This window comes from Orbicella franksi, chromosome 9 (assembly GCF_964199315.1).
Source record: "Orbicella franksi chromosome 9, jaOrbFran1.1, whole genome shotgun sequence".
Classification (NCBI taxonomy): domain Eukaryota; kingdom Metazoa; phylum Cnidaria; class Anthozoa; order Scleractinia; family Merulinidae; genus Orbicella; species Orbicella franksi.
In genome coordinates this window covers 1978619-1993209 of record NC_138153.1, presented here as the reverse complement: position 1 = coordinate 1993209, position 14591 = coordinate 1978619, and the positions used below count along the sequence as shown (strand labels likewise).

The 14591-nt window shown below is 39.7% G+C and overlaps 1 protein-coding gene across 1 annotated transcript in view; it reads left to right on the top strand.

The window, feature by feature from the left end:
- LOC145496791 (arf-GAP with Rho-GAP domain, ANK repeat and PH domain-containing protein 1-like) overlaps positions 1 to 14591 on the top strand; it is a 34178-nt gene that overhangs the window by 16081 nt on the left and 3506 nt on the right. The window contains exons 15-42 of the mRNA XM_081476537.1: positions 1239 to 1292; positions 1611 to 1696; positions 2553 to 2641; positions 3648 to 3741; positions 4537 to 4605; positions 5126 to 5165; positions 6122 to 6162; positions 6436 to 6466; positions 6577 to 6629; positions 7045 to 7110; positions 7464 to 7520; positions 7640 to 7746; positions 7985 to 8054; positions 8137 to 8227; positions 8736 to 8816; positions 8944 to 9078; positions 9209 to 9314; positions 9946 to 10030; positions 10180 to 10263; positions 10834 to 10863; positions 10961 to 11008; positions 11147 to 11227; positions 11790 to 11901; positions 12844 to 12950; positions 13504 to 13623; positions 13912 to 14027; positions 14255 to 14302; positions 14489 to 14552. Of these exons, the coding sequence (XP_081332663.1) occupies positions 1239 to 1292; positions 1611 to 1696; positions 2553 to 2641; positions 3648 to 3741; positions 4537 to 4605; positions 5126 to 5165; positions 6122 to 6162; positions 6436 to 6466; positions 6577 to 6629; positions 7045 to 7110; positions 7464 to 7520; positions 7640 to 7746; positions 7985 to 8054; positions 8137 to 8227; positions 8736 to 8816; positions 8944 to 9078; positions 9209 to 9314; positions 9946 to 10030; positions 10180 to 10263; positions 10834 to 10863; positions 10961 to 11008; positions 11147 to 11227; positions 11790 to 11901; positions 12844 to 12950; positions 13504 to 13623; positions 13912 to 14027; positions 14255 to 14302; positions 14489 to 14552 (2165 nt within the window). The remainder of the gene's footprint in view (positions 1 to 1238; positions 1293 to 1610; positions 1697 to 2552; positions 2642 to 3647; positions 3742 to 4536; positions 4606 to 5125; positions 5166 to 6121; positions 6163 to 6435; positions 6467 to 6576; positions 6630 to 7044; positions 7111 to 7463; positions 7521 to 7639; positions 7747 to 7984; positions 8055 to 8136; positions 8228 to 8735; positions 8817 to 8943; positions 9079 to 9208; positions 9315 to 9945; positions 10031 to 10179; positions 10264 to 10833; positions 10864 to 10960; positions 11009 to 11146; positions 11228 to 11789; positions 11902 to 12843; positions 12951 to 13503; positions 13624 to 13911; positions 14028 to 14254; positions 14303 to 14488; positions 14553 to 14591) is intronic.

Below are 14591 nucleotides of genomic sequence, written 5' to 3'. Positions count from 1 at the left end.
CGATTACCAGCTGCTGTTCGGGAAAGGAGCCCACGTGGACCAGACACGAGAGAGCAGCGGAAATTGAGCCTAATGAAAGGATGGCTTTCATTTGAATGGTTGTTAGAAAGGATTTCATGCCCAGAGTCTAAGTTAAGAGTTTAAAATATTACTTAAACTTTAACTCTAGGATTAATAAAAGTAAATAAAAATATAATTGCTTTTCAGATTGTAACGTCAGGTTCACAGCGACTGTTGAAAGGCTGAATTGTCACTTGCTAGACAACTTGTCGCGATGAGACTAGCGTGTGTGGGAGATGCTTTACTAATCGAATAAAGCCAGAGATCACGGAAAATCAGTTGTGATTGACGGTGATTTAATTGACGATAATCGAACGTAAACTGAAATATAATGTAATGAATAAACTAATTACTAGATAATAGAAGATTACAAGATGACAAGAGTCACGAAACAATAATAGCGAACATTCCAATCATAACTGCGATATGACAATACTTCCAGTCAAACTTCCCAGTAAAGATACAATTAAAATCATCAGTGATCCCAAGCAGATACGCATACTGCTAACTGTCCTAATACAATAAATGACAACACTCTAAAAACTTGAAAGCAATAAAATTGTACGATGCGATAAAAACGTGCTTGCGTGAGCGCCACTGAAAGCGATGTGGGAATTTACTAGCAAGGAAAGGACTTAACTGAATTACCAGAGATTCTTATAGGACAGTTGCTAAATAGAAACCTAAGCTAGGGGGAGTGTGAACTATAAAGATCTATCGCTAAAAACAAGATGAAATAAAAACTTTGAAAACTGGGGCTCTGCCACGTGTTGGACTTAGTACAATAGGCTGTTGTATAAAAAAACCGAGACTAAAGGTACTTAAGGTTAAAAAACGTCAAAACTTGAAACTTATACTAAAAAGCAAGCATAGAAAACAGTTTGTACTTACACATCGGTTCCCGCTTACACTCTAAATAGTCAAGGGTAGCTTAAAACTTAATTTACTTGAAAACACGTACTGTGCACGCACGATAACTGAAACTTGAACTACTGGCGGGAATATGTCGCTAACACTATCTATATACGTCCACGTGTAAAAACGGATGACGTCATTGCTAAGCAACAAATTGGCGAATCAGAAAGAGTTAAGATTACTCACTTAATTAGAGAAGCCTCGATATAGTGTTCATTACACAGATGTCATGTTAATTCGTTTGAATGTCTGTTTCTTTTCAGATCCAGTTTGGGCATCAGTGAACTTCTGTGTTTGTGTTTGTCCCAAGTGTGTCGGTAAGTCATGAAAAACTGCCAATTTAAAAGAAATCATCGTCTGTAAGATAGCAATGTGTGGTTTCCTTGAGAGAGTGATGTTGATTTCGTAAAGTCCGTTAAGATAAAAGTAATTGTAGACTATGCACGCAGTACATGCCTATCTTTTTTTACAAAGCGACCTTACTAACTAAACGGCCTAGTTCTCAGGTTTTTCAACTCAGGCACTTTAATCTTGCAGCAGGACAGGGGCAGAGTAAAGTAAAGAAAGTGTCTGAAAATGACAATTCATTCTGTAGAGGATTAAATTAATCTAAAAGAGTACCTTTTTCTTCAAAGGTATCCATCGGAACCTTGGGGTGCATTGTTCCCGAACAAGTTCTCTTTTGATGGACCAAAAGATCTGGAACCCAACACTTGTGGAGGCAAGTCTGTTTTCCTACCGTGCCTGACCTTTTGTGGACTGGGTACCTTGTAGATTTAAACGCAAGAAATTGGAAAGGATGTGGACAAGATGTCCCCGTTTGTAAACTTGTTGTTTCGGGAGGCAGCGTGGCCGAGTGGTTAGGGCGCCGGACTTGAAATCCGGAGGTCGCGGGCTCAAGTCCCGCTCTGACCACTTAGCTGGAGTTGTTTCTCGGTAGACCCTAGTTCAACTCCTCGGTCATGCTTGTTAATAGCCAGCTGGTCTGCCTCCCGCCGGTTGGGATTTTTAAGCCTATGTATTACGTTTAGTTGATATATTTATTTCCTTCATTTAAAGTGGCATGCCTGTGAACTAGCTAGGTGTAGCTAAGCGCATTGACCACTATAAACAACAACATTTGAAATTTTTTTGTTATTAATAGCAGCTCTTGATAAATGAAGGTGGAACATTATCACCTCGCTTGATCGAGTTTTTTTAGGAATGGAAACCTGCATGTAGAAATCTTGTCTTCATTTCACAGCCAGGTTACAATTCGTCACTACTGATTGTCTCGAATGAACAAGTTAGCCTTCACCTGTCTATTCCAGGGCTTTCATTTATGTTTTCAGCAAGAGAGCAAATGGTTTTCACGGGCTGGAAAAACGTTTTGAACTACACTTCTTTATGAGAAGAACTATCCTCTGGATAGTCGAACCAGCCAGGCAAAGTCATCCTCACAGCCACTCAGTTTGCCCGGTGCCCTGCCCTTAATGAAACTCCCGCTATTTCTTTCCATCCTTTCATCGTCTGTTCATCTGTGATGTTCGTTAGTTCTCTCATTATATTGTAACATTTCTAATGATCTCTGATCACAGCTGATGATAAAAATCGGAAATGACAAAGCCAATCAGTTGCTGGAACACAAGTTACCTGAGGATGACAAAATAACGCCAGACTGTGATGTGTAAGTCTTTTCACATGAATAAAACATTACATCTGCATTGGCGCAAGGGGTAACACTCTGCAGCTACCATATTCTAATGAGACAACATTTTGGCCCAATATGGTCTAAACTCTCGTAAGCGACCACCTCCCTTAAGGTGGCTCAAAACAGTTTCTAGCAGCTAGATTTTGATGGGTCATTATGACCACTCTTTATCACTTGATGCTACAATCATTGTATCAACAAACTGCCCAATCATTGGTGAACACGTTGCTGTCATTTTCGTGACTCTGTAGGTTACCATGGCAACAGTATTACCTGCTAAAAGGACCCTTAATTACAGCTTTAGGTTCCTATAATTCAATAAGGACACGACGAAATATTTTTGTAATATCAAATTTTAATAAGCATGATAAGACGCAACTTTTGTCAAAGTTTAGAAAAAACTGTACAAAGGGTTCAGAGCCACCTTAAGGTTTTGAAAATTTAAGGTGGCTCTGAACCCTATGTACAGAATGTCTTTAAACTTTGCCAAAAGTTGCGTCTTATCATGCTTGTCAAAATTTGATATAATAAAAATGTTTCACCGTGCCGTTTTTGAATCATAAGCCCCTAAAACTGCAATTAAGGGTGTTTTTAGCAGGTAATACTGCTGCTATGGTAACCTATTGTGTCAAGAAAATGATGACAACCTGTTAACCAATGATTGGGCAGTTTGTTGATACCACGATTGTAGCATCAAGTGATAAAGGGTGGTTGTGACAACCTATCAAAATCTAAGTGCTGGAAACTGTTTTGAGTCACCTTAAGCGACCACCTAGGCTTGACATTTTGGGTGGTCGCTTACGGAAGGTCCGACTGTATTTGAAAATCTGACTGAAAAAAAAAACTGACCTGGTTGCTTTTATTTTTCGCGATGAGGAGTTGCTATTGATGATGTGTCACGAAGGTGACTAGGAGTAATGCTGTGTGGGTTTTAAGGCTCACACTCTGAAAACCCATGACATGATCTTCTTGTGGTTTGCAGCTCGGCAAGACGTGAGTTTATCTATTCCAAGTATTGGGAAAAGAAATACTGCAAATACCACCAGGCTTTCGGAGATGCCGACGTTTTAGGAAAGGTGAATTTTGTTTTCTGAAGTTTGTCAAGCGATAAAGCCAAGTTGATTTCCATAGTAACAATCTTTAAATAATCAAGAGAGTAAGTTTTAAACTGGGAGATAAAAGCGCGGGAAAGCAGTTGCAGGCAGCTCACGGTCACACGTCAGTCACGCGTACGGCGCTTTTATAGTTCCCGCCAAAACCGACGCTACCACATGGAAACATTTGACTCAAAGTATGAGACCCTCTGATTTCAAGGCAAAAATTAACGTCATATACTGAAAGTGAAAGTTCATATAGTGTAATCGTCTGGGTGAAGGTATATTCTCTGATGTGGTTGACTGACGTTTCCACGACCTGAGCGGAAGTCATCTTCAGAGTTAGCTTTCAAAATGTACGCCTTGAAAAAGCTGTATATGATAAGACACGCGCAGAGGATTTTCAACTAGAAATTTTTATCCCTTAGCGTTACTGCCAAGTAGTTTGGTTTGTATTCTATCTCTTGTAATCCTTTTTCTTGCAATTGTTGAACTCTTCAAACGCTTGCAAAATTCAAGATAGTGAGAACCGGAAGTTGTGTGGAGTTTTTCTGCGCTGACCGCGCTGTGGTTCAGTTGGTTTCAAGCTTGCGTTTTATTGGCTAAGAGAACACACGCCCAAAATTGATTGTTTTAATTTGAAGCCTATGCTTATTGACTACCTTGAGCGCTTTCAACATGTAGCAATCAGAAAGCAAAAGAAATCGCTTACTGTGCGTGTTAATTACCATCAATAGACACTTCAGCAAAACGTTTTATTGAATATCTTATTTGTAGTTCTTGCGGGAAACAGTGGTGACTGATGATATCTTGACAACTATGGAACTGATTTTGAACAAAGTTGATGTAAGTTTAATGGCTACATCAGCCTTTTGTCTGCATATATTTGTTTCTTCTACGGATTTTAAAACCAGCTCGTGTTTGAAATCTTATATATCCATTATACAGAAATCTGTGAATCTGAGGTCAGTTTGTGTCATAATCACCTTTGGAATCTTCACAGTTCCCCTTGTTTCTTGTTCAGCTAAGCTTTCATTGTCATCGCTTTTATATTGCAAAGCTTGTAGCTTATAATTTACGCAGAAGCAACACCAGAATGTGTGAAAATAGCGACATGTAATGATCAGCAGTACCTTAAATAACAAAACTAGAAACGTCACACTAGTGCTAAGATAGAAAAAACAAGCAATTTCAAAGAAATCTTTTTAATTACTTATGACCCAGAAGTTTGCATATTAACCCTCTTAAATTATTTACTCGGTTTTCTCGTGATTCCTTCAATTATCATCGAAAATGGAACAAAAACCACGTCGACGGTTAATCGCCGTATCTGTCTTCCTCAAATGAAATGTTTTTACAATTTTAGGTGCGTTTCGTTCCTTCAGATGCCGATGACGAGAAAACACGTAAGTCATGATACTTTACGCCTAACTAAAGTTAATAAAGAAACTTTTCTCATCGTGGTCAATTTGAGTTTGAGTTTCGAACAGAAACATTGCAAATTTTGTGTTTTGCTTGACTAAAAAATTAATCCCCCAAGGTGTTATGGATTGTCAACACTCAGCGAGACCTAAGACCATCACGCGCTTTGTGTCCTTTTAAGAATTGTGTCGTCTATAGAATGAGTTTGCACGGATGCACTGGCCTTTTCCTTTTCTTTTCCCCACGGGTTGCCAAAATGATCGTCGGATATAGCATGCTGCACGAAAGTGTGTCGGGCTTTAAAAAAATTCGAAATATTGTAACTTTGGCGCCTCGCGAAACGAAAAATTTGCTATTGGTCAACTTGAAAGTATATTTTCTCAGAAAACAATAGGAATATCCTTAAAGCCCGAAACACTTTAGTAGCCTATCAGTTGTTGAGTGATATAGTACAGTTTGTTTGGTTCTCCGTGATAATGCGAAGGCAGGTTATTCAGCGAAATGAGCGTCTATAGTTTTTAGATTGAGGCTTCAGCTTGCTAAAGAAAACCAAAAGAATTTAAAATGGTAATATATTCGGATTCTTCATTTTATTACCTTTTTCGGTGATTTATGGTTTGCTGGAGTTTTACCGAAACTAACGCGCTTCCGAAACATTTCCCGGAAGGCATCCCAAAGGTTATCAGTAACCTCAATGCGCGGGAAAATATAAAACAAAGCAACAACCAATCACAGTTCTGTGTATATTTACGTCATCAGAAAGGAGCGCGCGTCAAGAGACGTATTTGAAAGTATCATAATTTTAAGTAATTAGGAAGTCTGGATTTGGAATAATTGAGACTAAAGCTTGTGTTTAAAGTTGGAGCCATTTCCATGTTATAACCCTGACGCCATGATCTGTTTATTCAATCTCTCATTTTCACTGTCATTTTCGTTGTAGCTCTTGAGCTGGCTGGAGAAGCTGGCCAAACTCTTCAAGCGGTGAGTAGAACACGGTTGAAATCTTGCGCTTAAGGTTGCTGCATGAACAACCATTGTTTTTTTTGTTTCAACGATTCCAGAGTGTTTTGGAAGAAGAACAACACGGGGCCCAATTACCGCTTGTCGTTTTGATTAAAGGTTTAAGTTACCAAGTTTACCAACTGCGCAATATGGTTTTTTCCCAAGTGCGATACTAAATGTTTCTGCAGTCATGTGCTTGGCCGTGTTTCTGGCCCCTAGACGCCTATACGAGTATTTTTTTTTGTCCTTTAGGAACTGCTTCGTCAGAACGGCGGAGAAGGAGGTATGTATCGAGTTGTTTCTGCGTTAATTTAATTTAAAATTTAAAATAATATTTGCAACGTTTTCGAGGTAAACGTATATATTTGACTCAATTTCACTTTTGCTGTTAAGGTAAACTGGATCAAAATTCCTCGGACGACATGCCAGCGTCAACCAACAGTGAGGTAAAAATTATGTTTTGTACATTGATTAAAAGATTTAGCCTGCCAACATGTATAGTTCCCCTAAAGATACGTGAGTAGATATTCGGAAATAAATTTACGAAAATTGTGGAATCATGTTGCAAGTCTTGCTTTTATTCTGTTAGTAGCTTTAAATTCATGTTCGAAATAGTTTTCGAATCAGCAAGGGACTAAAATTCTCATTTGCCTGAGCCGTTGATGACCTTGATCACGTGAAAGGTTGCGTAGTTGCAGACACTTATGACTTTAATCTGAAGTGATCTTTTCAGTGTGCTCGTGAATGTTCGTGCGGAATTGTGATTGGTCAGCAAGTTTCGGAAGCTCATCGGGTCGTTGAACGAAGATACAGTTATTCTCATTCTCATTCAGTCATTGATTTTAAATCTATCCTTGACAGGCGTCACAAAGTATTCCCATTGAAGTAGTTTATGAGAAGGAAGGATTCTTGTACAAGAAGGAAGGGGTAAGTATTGTCATGAGAAAAGGGTACACAGCAAGCTCTGTTTTGGTTTTAAGGCATATTTTAGGCTAAAACAGGTCTTGCAAGGGACATCTCTGGTACCCAGAGTTGCACCAACATGAGCGTCACGTTTTCAAGTTTGCCAGTTCTACGATCCTTGTCAATCCACGCCATTGTTAATCATAGTCACTTCCTAATGGGTTCCTGTCATTTATCCAGTTCTGTTCTACAGAGTTTCTCCAGTCTTCTTTGATGTAGATATGTTTTAGAGCGTCACAAATTCATGTTGAAAATTAGCGGCGAAAATAGGAAGCAGACACTCGAGTAGCCAAAACTGTCTGAATTGTCTTTTACAGAACTGGAGGAAAAGATGGTTTCTGTTGAAAGACAGACAGCTGAAGTACGCCAGAGGGGTGAGACTAGTTTTCATCTTCCATTAATTTTCATTTGTTAAATAAATTATATTTTAAACTTCCCGTGAGTGTAGCTTCTTAAAACAGTTACTCAAAACCGCTGGCATATTTGTTTGCAGCCTCACGACAAGGACGATCTTGTGACGATTGATCTCCGAACTGTGACCTCACTGGTAAAGTGTCCCAAGGGAGAGCTGCTGCAGCTGGATATTGTTACCGTTGAAAAGTAAGAGCGCTTACTGTGCTACTTGCACTGAGGGGAGCCGGAGAAAGCGTGACCCGAAATGGCCTCATCTTAGCGAGGAGACCGAGTCACGCTTTCCTCGAGTTCAGTCACGTCAAAGGGAGTAATTTGACTTGAGCTTGCCAATGTGTATGTACGTTTCCATTTCTATGTCTTAATCAAATCACTGTTCCTCGGGAAGGAACTTTCAAATGTAACTTTCTTCTCTTCAATTCTTTAGAACACACAGTCTGAAGGCCGACACAGAGGAGGAACTTGAGGGTTGGTACTCCGCTCTGAGAAGCAAACAGGTGCGAGCCTAGTGCTATTCAGACCTTGATTTCACGAAATTATATATTCATGTCTTTGAAAATCTCTGATCTCCTCTCAAAGGTGTTTGATGTTTGGCTGAGTCAGCAAGAACTTGGCTCTGATGGCATTCCTCACCTGGTGGCGAAATGTCTGCAGTTTGTCGAAACCTATGGTATGTCAGTCTTAGCAGTTTGTTAATTAACAGGCCTATGAAATTCAATACTCGGAGAACAGATATTCCTATGGAAAGAATTCTGAAGCACGTGGTTGATTTTCATCAGAGGCCCCGTCACACTACGCCGGAGGAATTTGAAAACGGAGGTTTCACTCTGAAAACGCATCAAATGTTTTCCGTCCACACTACGTCGGAGGAATTTAAAAACGCAAAAATTGCCGGTTATTTTGGATTTGTGTTGAAGGAAACTCGGTCAGGGAAGTCACGTGATTATCACGACTACATCATCTTTGGACAGTTCAATTTTCAAAATGTTTTTGTCCAGACGAAAACGAAAAGCCGGCGTTTTCAAATTCCTCCGGTTTGAAGATCGTTTTCGAAAATCCCCGTTTTCGTGCCGTATTAGTGTGGACGGTAGGCCTGACCATAGAAATAAGGCTGCGTTTTCAAATTTCTCCGGCGTGGTGTGGAAGCTGACTGAGCAGTCTTGTCTTTTTAAATCCAGGTGGTCTTGAAATGGAAGGAGTCTATCGAGTGAATGGCGGACAGTTGACAATGAAGAAACTAAGAACGTCCTTTGATCAGGGTAAACTCTGTTTTTGTGAAACTCACTAAAACAAGCTGTTACTACTTGCTCTTGGCATCAAATTCAGTTTAGTGGTCGTAGGACATTTCGTGTCCGCTTATGTAGAAGTACGAATTTCTTTTCTCAGACGCCCGCAGTGTGTTGTTAACTTTGGATGAATGCGGCGTTCATGACGTCACTGGAGTGCTGAAACAGTATCTGCGACAGCTGCCCGACCCAGTCATCCCAGCCACAATGTACAAACAATTTATTTCAGCAGGAAGTAAGTACTAACTAGGATCATCATTTCTTGCTTCTAAGTAAATTACTAATTGGAAATTACCTCTCAAAATGGAATAAAAGAATGTACGGTTCGTTGTTAATGTTTTTTTTTTTTTTTTTTGGTGCTGTAGTGAATCCAGACCACAATACCAGGTTGCAGACGATTAAAGCGCTCATAAACCAACTTCCCAAAGTGAACCATGACACTCTGAAGGCAATCATCTTTCATTTGACGAAGTAAGAAGCCTATCTGTACCAAGTTCTAACAAATTCTTATTAAGACCTTCCGGTTCTTATTTTGTTGTTGAAATAGTGCAAGCACTGTAGCTCTTGCATGTTTTTCTTCGCCCGGTATATTGTGCTGTAGTACCGGTGAATTTAATGTTTGGGGTAACCCTGCGATAAACTAGCATCCCATCTAGGGGGGGAGGGGGGGGAGTAAAAATACTCCTAGCTCCTTCATGCTACAGAAACCGGGATACGCTCCGGCTTGATAGGCCACTTGGTCCGTATGCAGACTTTACCTTTACCTCCATGATACAGACCCCTTCGTAATAAGACGGGGGATCTCGGCTCAGGGGCCCCGTTTCTCGAAGGTCCCGAAGAGTTTTGGCACCCGGAAGCCGTATCAAAATCTCAAACCTTATGATTACAGAGCTGTTTTATTTACATATAATTTCTTAATATGACCAGAAGTTCCCTTCATGCAAGAAGTTTCAGGCGTATACACCTTTCTGTTTTTAGATACAGGTTAACTAAAAATGGCTTTGCGGGCCCGAATAGTATCCGGGGCTTTCGAGTGACAGGCCCCTGGCCCTTTGATGTCCTTTTTAAAAAGCTTTGACTGTATAGTTTTACTTTGTTTTAGGGTGGTAGAGTTAGTTGTTGTGAATAAGATGGGAGTGCCTAATATTGCCATGATCTTCGGACCTACTCTGATGTCCAATGAAAACGTAAGCACTGGTCTTGTATTCTGACAAGTATTAAACGTTGGCCTTCTGACATTCTCTCAATTGCTTTGTTCATTTTTTTAGCTTATTGTTTAATTTCCTGACTTTGATTGAAGTGTCACGCCATGGTACATATGTTTTTAAAATTTTAGACTGGTCGAATGGACGATGCATCAATCAACCAGGAATTCTCGATCGTAGGAGACATGATCACATATTATCAGTGGCTATTCGATGTAAGTACACTGCTGGGAAAGTACAGTAAACACCCGCATATAAGAATCTAATGAATTAAGAACAGGAGCCCATGACACGGAGCCTTCATACGTACTATCATGTAGTGTCAATCCTTTCCCGTATCATTCTATTTTTAGAACTGTAATTAGTGCAAGGGTCTCTTGGTTTTCTTCGAAACATCTTGTTTCTGCAGTTAGAAAATACAAAATAGAGGGCAAAAGCGGGATCCCAATCTTTGTTGCAACAAAGAATGGTCTTAGCTCGGGTATCATTGGGTAGTGAAAAGGGGTCGTCGGAAAACTCCCACAAGAGCTGTTTCTAAAAATAGAAAAATACTGGAAAGGGTTGACTCACAGGGTTAGTATAGGAGATGGAGGCTCCGGGAGAATGATAAGACCTTCGTTATATACGAACCCATTCATCCTGAAACTAGAAATTGGGTGTGGCCTGTTTGGTTATACAAACTAATCTTTTTCCTTTTATCGAAAGGCCTCTGAGTTTGTTGCAAGATTTACTACACTGCAACACTGTTGATTTGTTAATTTTTTTAATTTTTTTAATTTTATTAGGTTGGCGACGAAGAAGTAGAGAAAGACAGGGTACCATAAGAGTGTTTATTGAATTTTCTCATTGTTTTTAAAATAATTACCTGTTTAGCGTTTGCTGATTAGTGCTGTCTTCGAATTCTTCATTTAGAAAATCAAAGATGCCTCACAGAAGATAAGAGAGCTGATTGAATTAAAGGTAAAGTTTGTTTGGCATTCAGATTGCAAACAAGTCACGACTTTCTTGCTGTTTTAAACTTTCACTACCGTCTTAAAAAAACTGTAGACCTTACAACCTCGTTTTTCCAAGTTGAGTTTATTTTTCTTTCTTTTACAGGAAAAATCCCAAAATTCTGGCGGAGAATTCACTTTGGATATTTATGTTAAAGAAAAGAATGATAACCCTTGTCGACCAAAGGTTATTTGTTTTCATCGCTTTTGTATTGAACAACGTCTGATTTCTCCTTATGATATCGATATATTGTCAAGTAGGTAGGTGACGAGAATTAAGAAAATCATCAACTTGGCATCTTTGTCTTGATGTGCGGGGTCGGTTGTCCAAACCCGACTAAACTAATCCAGGATTGGCGAGAATTCGGATTTCAGTGTTGTAACTTTTCGGTTTTGAGTTTGATATAATCTCAAACTACACAAAATGTATGCACTGCGTTGTGCTTCCGCTGTGATAGAAATTGAATAAAATTGTGTTTAGCTGCAAGAAAATGCGCGAGTGGTGTCCGCTGTTCTTCGAACAAGATTTGTTGAAGAGTCAGAATAATATATCTGACATAACATAATTTAAAAGGAAAGCAGTCTTTGTAGCATTATTATGAACCTATCAGAATTTTGTCACCTATTGGCGATCGTGTTGATAAGGTTCCCCTTTGGCACCAAATTCTCCAAACTTAAATTAAAGAAATGTGCGACGGTAAGAAGGAAGAATTGCTGCTTTGATCTGAAATCTACTGATTTCTCTTTAGGTTTCTTCAGAGATGACAGCAGGAAGGCTATGTGCTGAGATTGTAGCACAGAAGAATCTATCACGTGACGTAGACTGGGTTCTCTTTGAAGTTATCGACGGCGGTGCTATGGGTGAGTCCAGTCGGTCATTTCAGTGATTCAGTTTGCCAGTGAGATGTAGTTACCAAGCCTTAGCAGAAAATCACATGGCCAACATGTACTCTTCACGTGCGCAAGGCCAATAAAAACCAGCGAAAATGTTCATCACCAAATAAGTCTGTGTTACAGCCGCTTCCACTGAGTTTTCAGTCAGAGAGCTTAACCAAACCACGACGGTGACGGCGACGGCAACGACAACCAGAACGCTACCAACCAAAAGGTTGATGAACAAAACAATGGCTGTACACGTGCTTTATAAATCTTTGTACATTTCTTTGCCGTGCACAACAACAACGTGAAATGACCAAGTTCCGCTGTGACTAATTTTCCGTATTTTCATTTGGAATTGAACGCTGGCGTGATATATTTAGCTTGACCAAGTTCTGAGACCAGTAGGCACACTGAACAGATCCAGACATTTGCGAAATTCGAAGGTAAAATGGAAATTCATTTTTTTATTAGCCATTGTCCTCGGGGTCGCTGTCGTCATTGCTCAAGCTCTCTTTTCTTTCGGGGAGGGGGGGGGGGGGGAGCAGTTGTAACAGAGGCCACACCAAACTCAACACATGTATTGAAAGGGTGATAGTCCCAGCATCTACAACTTTGCTACCGTCACAAAATATTTGAGTGATGTAAAATTGATTCCTCTGTATTAAAAGGCGTCAAAGGTATAGCTCTTTCAAATTTTAAATTCAGATCGATTGGAGAAATTCTTGAATTATTTTAACCAGAATGCTTTAACTGAACTTTGCACCTGTAAATCTTCATTTTACATTCTCTATCCACAGTATTTATTATTGTATATGTGATTCGTTCATACACTTCGCATACTTCATATTTTAAAGTAGATAGATAGATAAATTGAAATATGTCTGTAGAGTTTATAGATATTCTATTTTTCCTTGTCTATATCAGAACGTGCATTCCAAGTCAGAGAGAAAGTCATGTCGGCGGCAAACTGGGGGACTGGTAACTACCTGATTGTTAAAGAGAATTACATCGCGGAAGAGATCGCTCCACATGTAAATATTCCACTCTGGTTTTCTCTTTGTCGTTATTTCAAATGATTTGTAACAATAACTGAAAGTATAGATTCATCTTTAAGAATTTTTTCCAAAATTAAAAGAAATTGCCAAAAATCTAAATATGGGATAAAAACAGAAACTAATTATAGAACTTAAGCAATTTCCTTAACGAATCTGTATGTGCTTGTAGCAAAGAGGGTTTTACAAAACTTGGGTCTGATGTTTCAAGTTTGTCCATATTACGATCCGGCCATTTCCATCCTTGCCAGCGCTTTTGATCCCCACCTCTTACTGTCTTTCTGTCATTAACTCAGTACTGTTCTACAAAATCAATCCATTACTGTTGGGTTTCATGCTATCTAGCTGTAATTTCTGCCTGTTTTTTCAGGTTTGTCGTGAAAAATACTTCTCCATCCATGTCATCTTTAATCTTCCAAATGGCTTCCTGTCATTTGTTGAGTTCTTTTTTACACAATCTTTTCTTTATTGTAGGATTTCATTTCTGTTGATGGTGGTGTAGTTGTTTATGACTGACTGCTTTTCGTCCTAGGTCGGTTCATTACTGTCAATTGAAGGCACCTTGCACATCCGGGATCCGAAAAGCAAGAGCTGGAAGCAGAGTAACGTGTGCCTGAAGAATGGTTACATGTCCGTCAATAAAGAACGTGGGGTAAGACACTTTTCTTCTTAGCAATTACTTTTGGAGTAAAGCCTGGGAGGTGCGGTGGCTTAATGAGACTCCAGATCGAGAAATCCGGGTGTGAACCCAGACCGGGGTCACAGTGCCTGTCTCCACCCAGGTCTACAAGTGGGTTCCGGCGATCTTAACGCTTGGGGGTAGCCCTGCGATGGACAAGCATCCCATGCAGGGGGGTGTAGACATACTCCTAGTCGCTCTATGCTGCTAAAACTGAAGTTAATTACCGGCCTGTTTCGTGGCCTCTTTTTTCTTTTTCAGTCGATATTTAAAGCCATCAAGTCGGACAAATCTGATTCTGAACAATGGCCGATGCATAAACTGACCTTGTACGTGGGCGTTCCAGCTGAGAAAGCAACCAAAGGAGTGGACACTAGGTAACCAGCTGCGAGTTAATTCTCCTCACTGATTCTTATAGAATTCACTTCATTTTAGCTCTGGGAATTTGATATTTCATCAAGAAATGAAATCTCTTGATGAAATATCAAATATCTCATCACCTGGTTTCTTGACGATGTATTCACATTGTAAGGAGAAACTTGATTTTGATTACTCACGCGGGCATTATTAATGTCAGTGAATTGATGTTATTTGCTCTCGGCAGTTGCGGATTCACTGTTGTTGTGAAAACGGACCAAGAGGATATCGTCAGGTCAGTGGCAAACCATCGATTATTATATGGCAAGGTGGTCTTGGAGTAAATTCCAGCGTTCTGATTGGTTCTTTCTTATTGTGCGGGATTTTGCCATACTACTTACTAAAACTAAGCTAGGCTGTAGCTTACGCGAGCCGTGCTGGAGAATTTTGACCCTCGAGTTATTTTTGCATGTCTTAATAGGTATATGTGTGTAAAGGACAAAGCTGATAGAAATCGTTGGTTGGCAGCCATAATTAACATGAAGGTATGTACGATTGTTGTTGCTCATATTTATATACAGCTG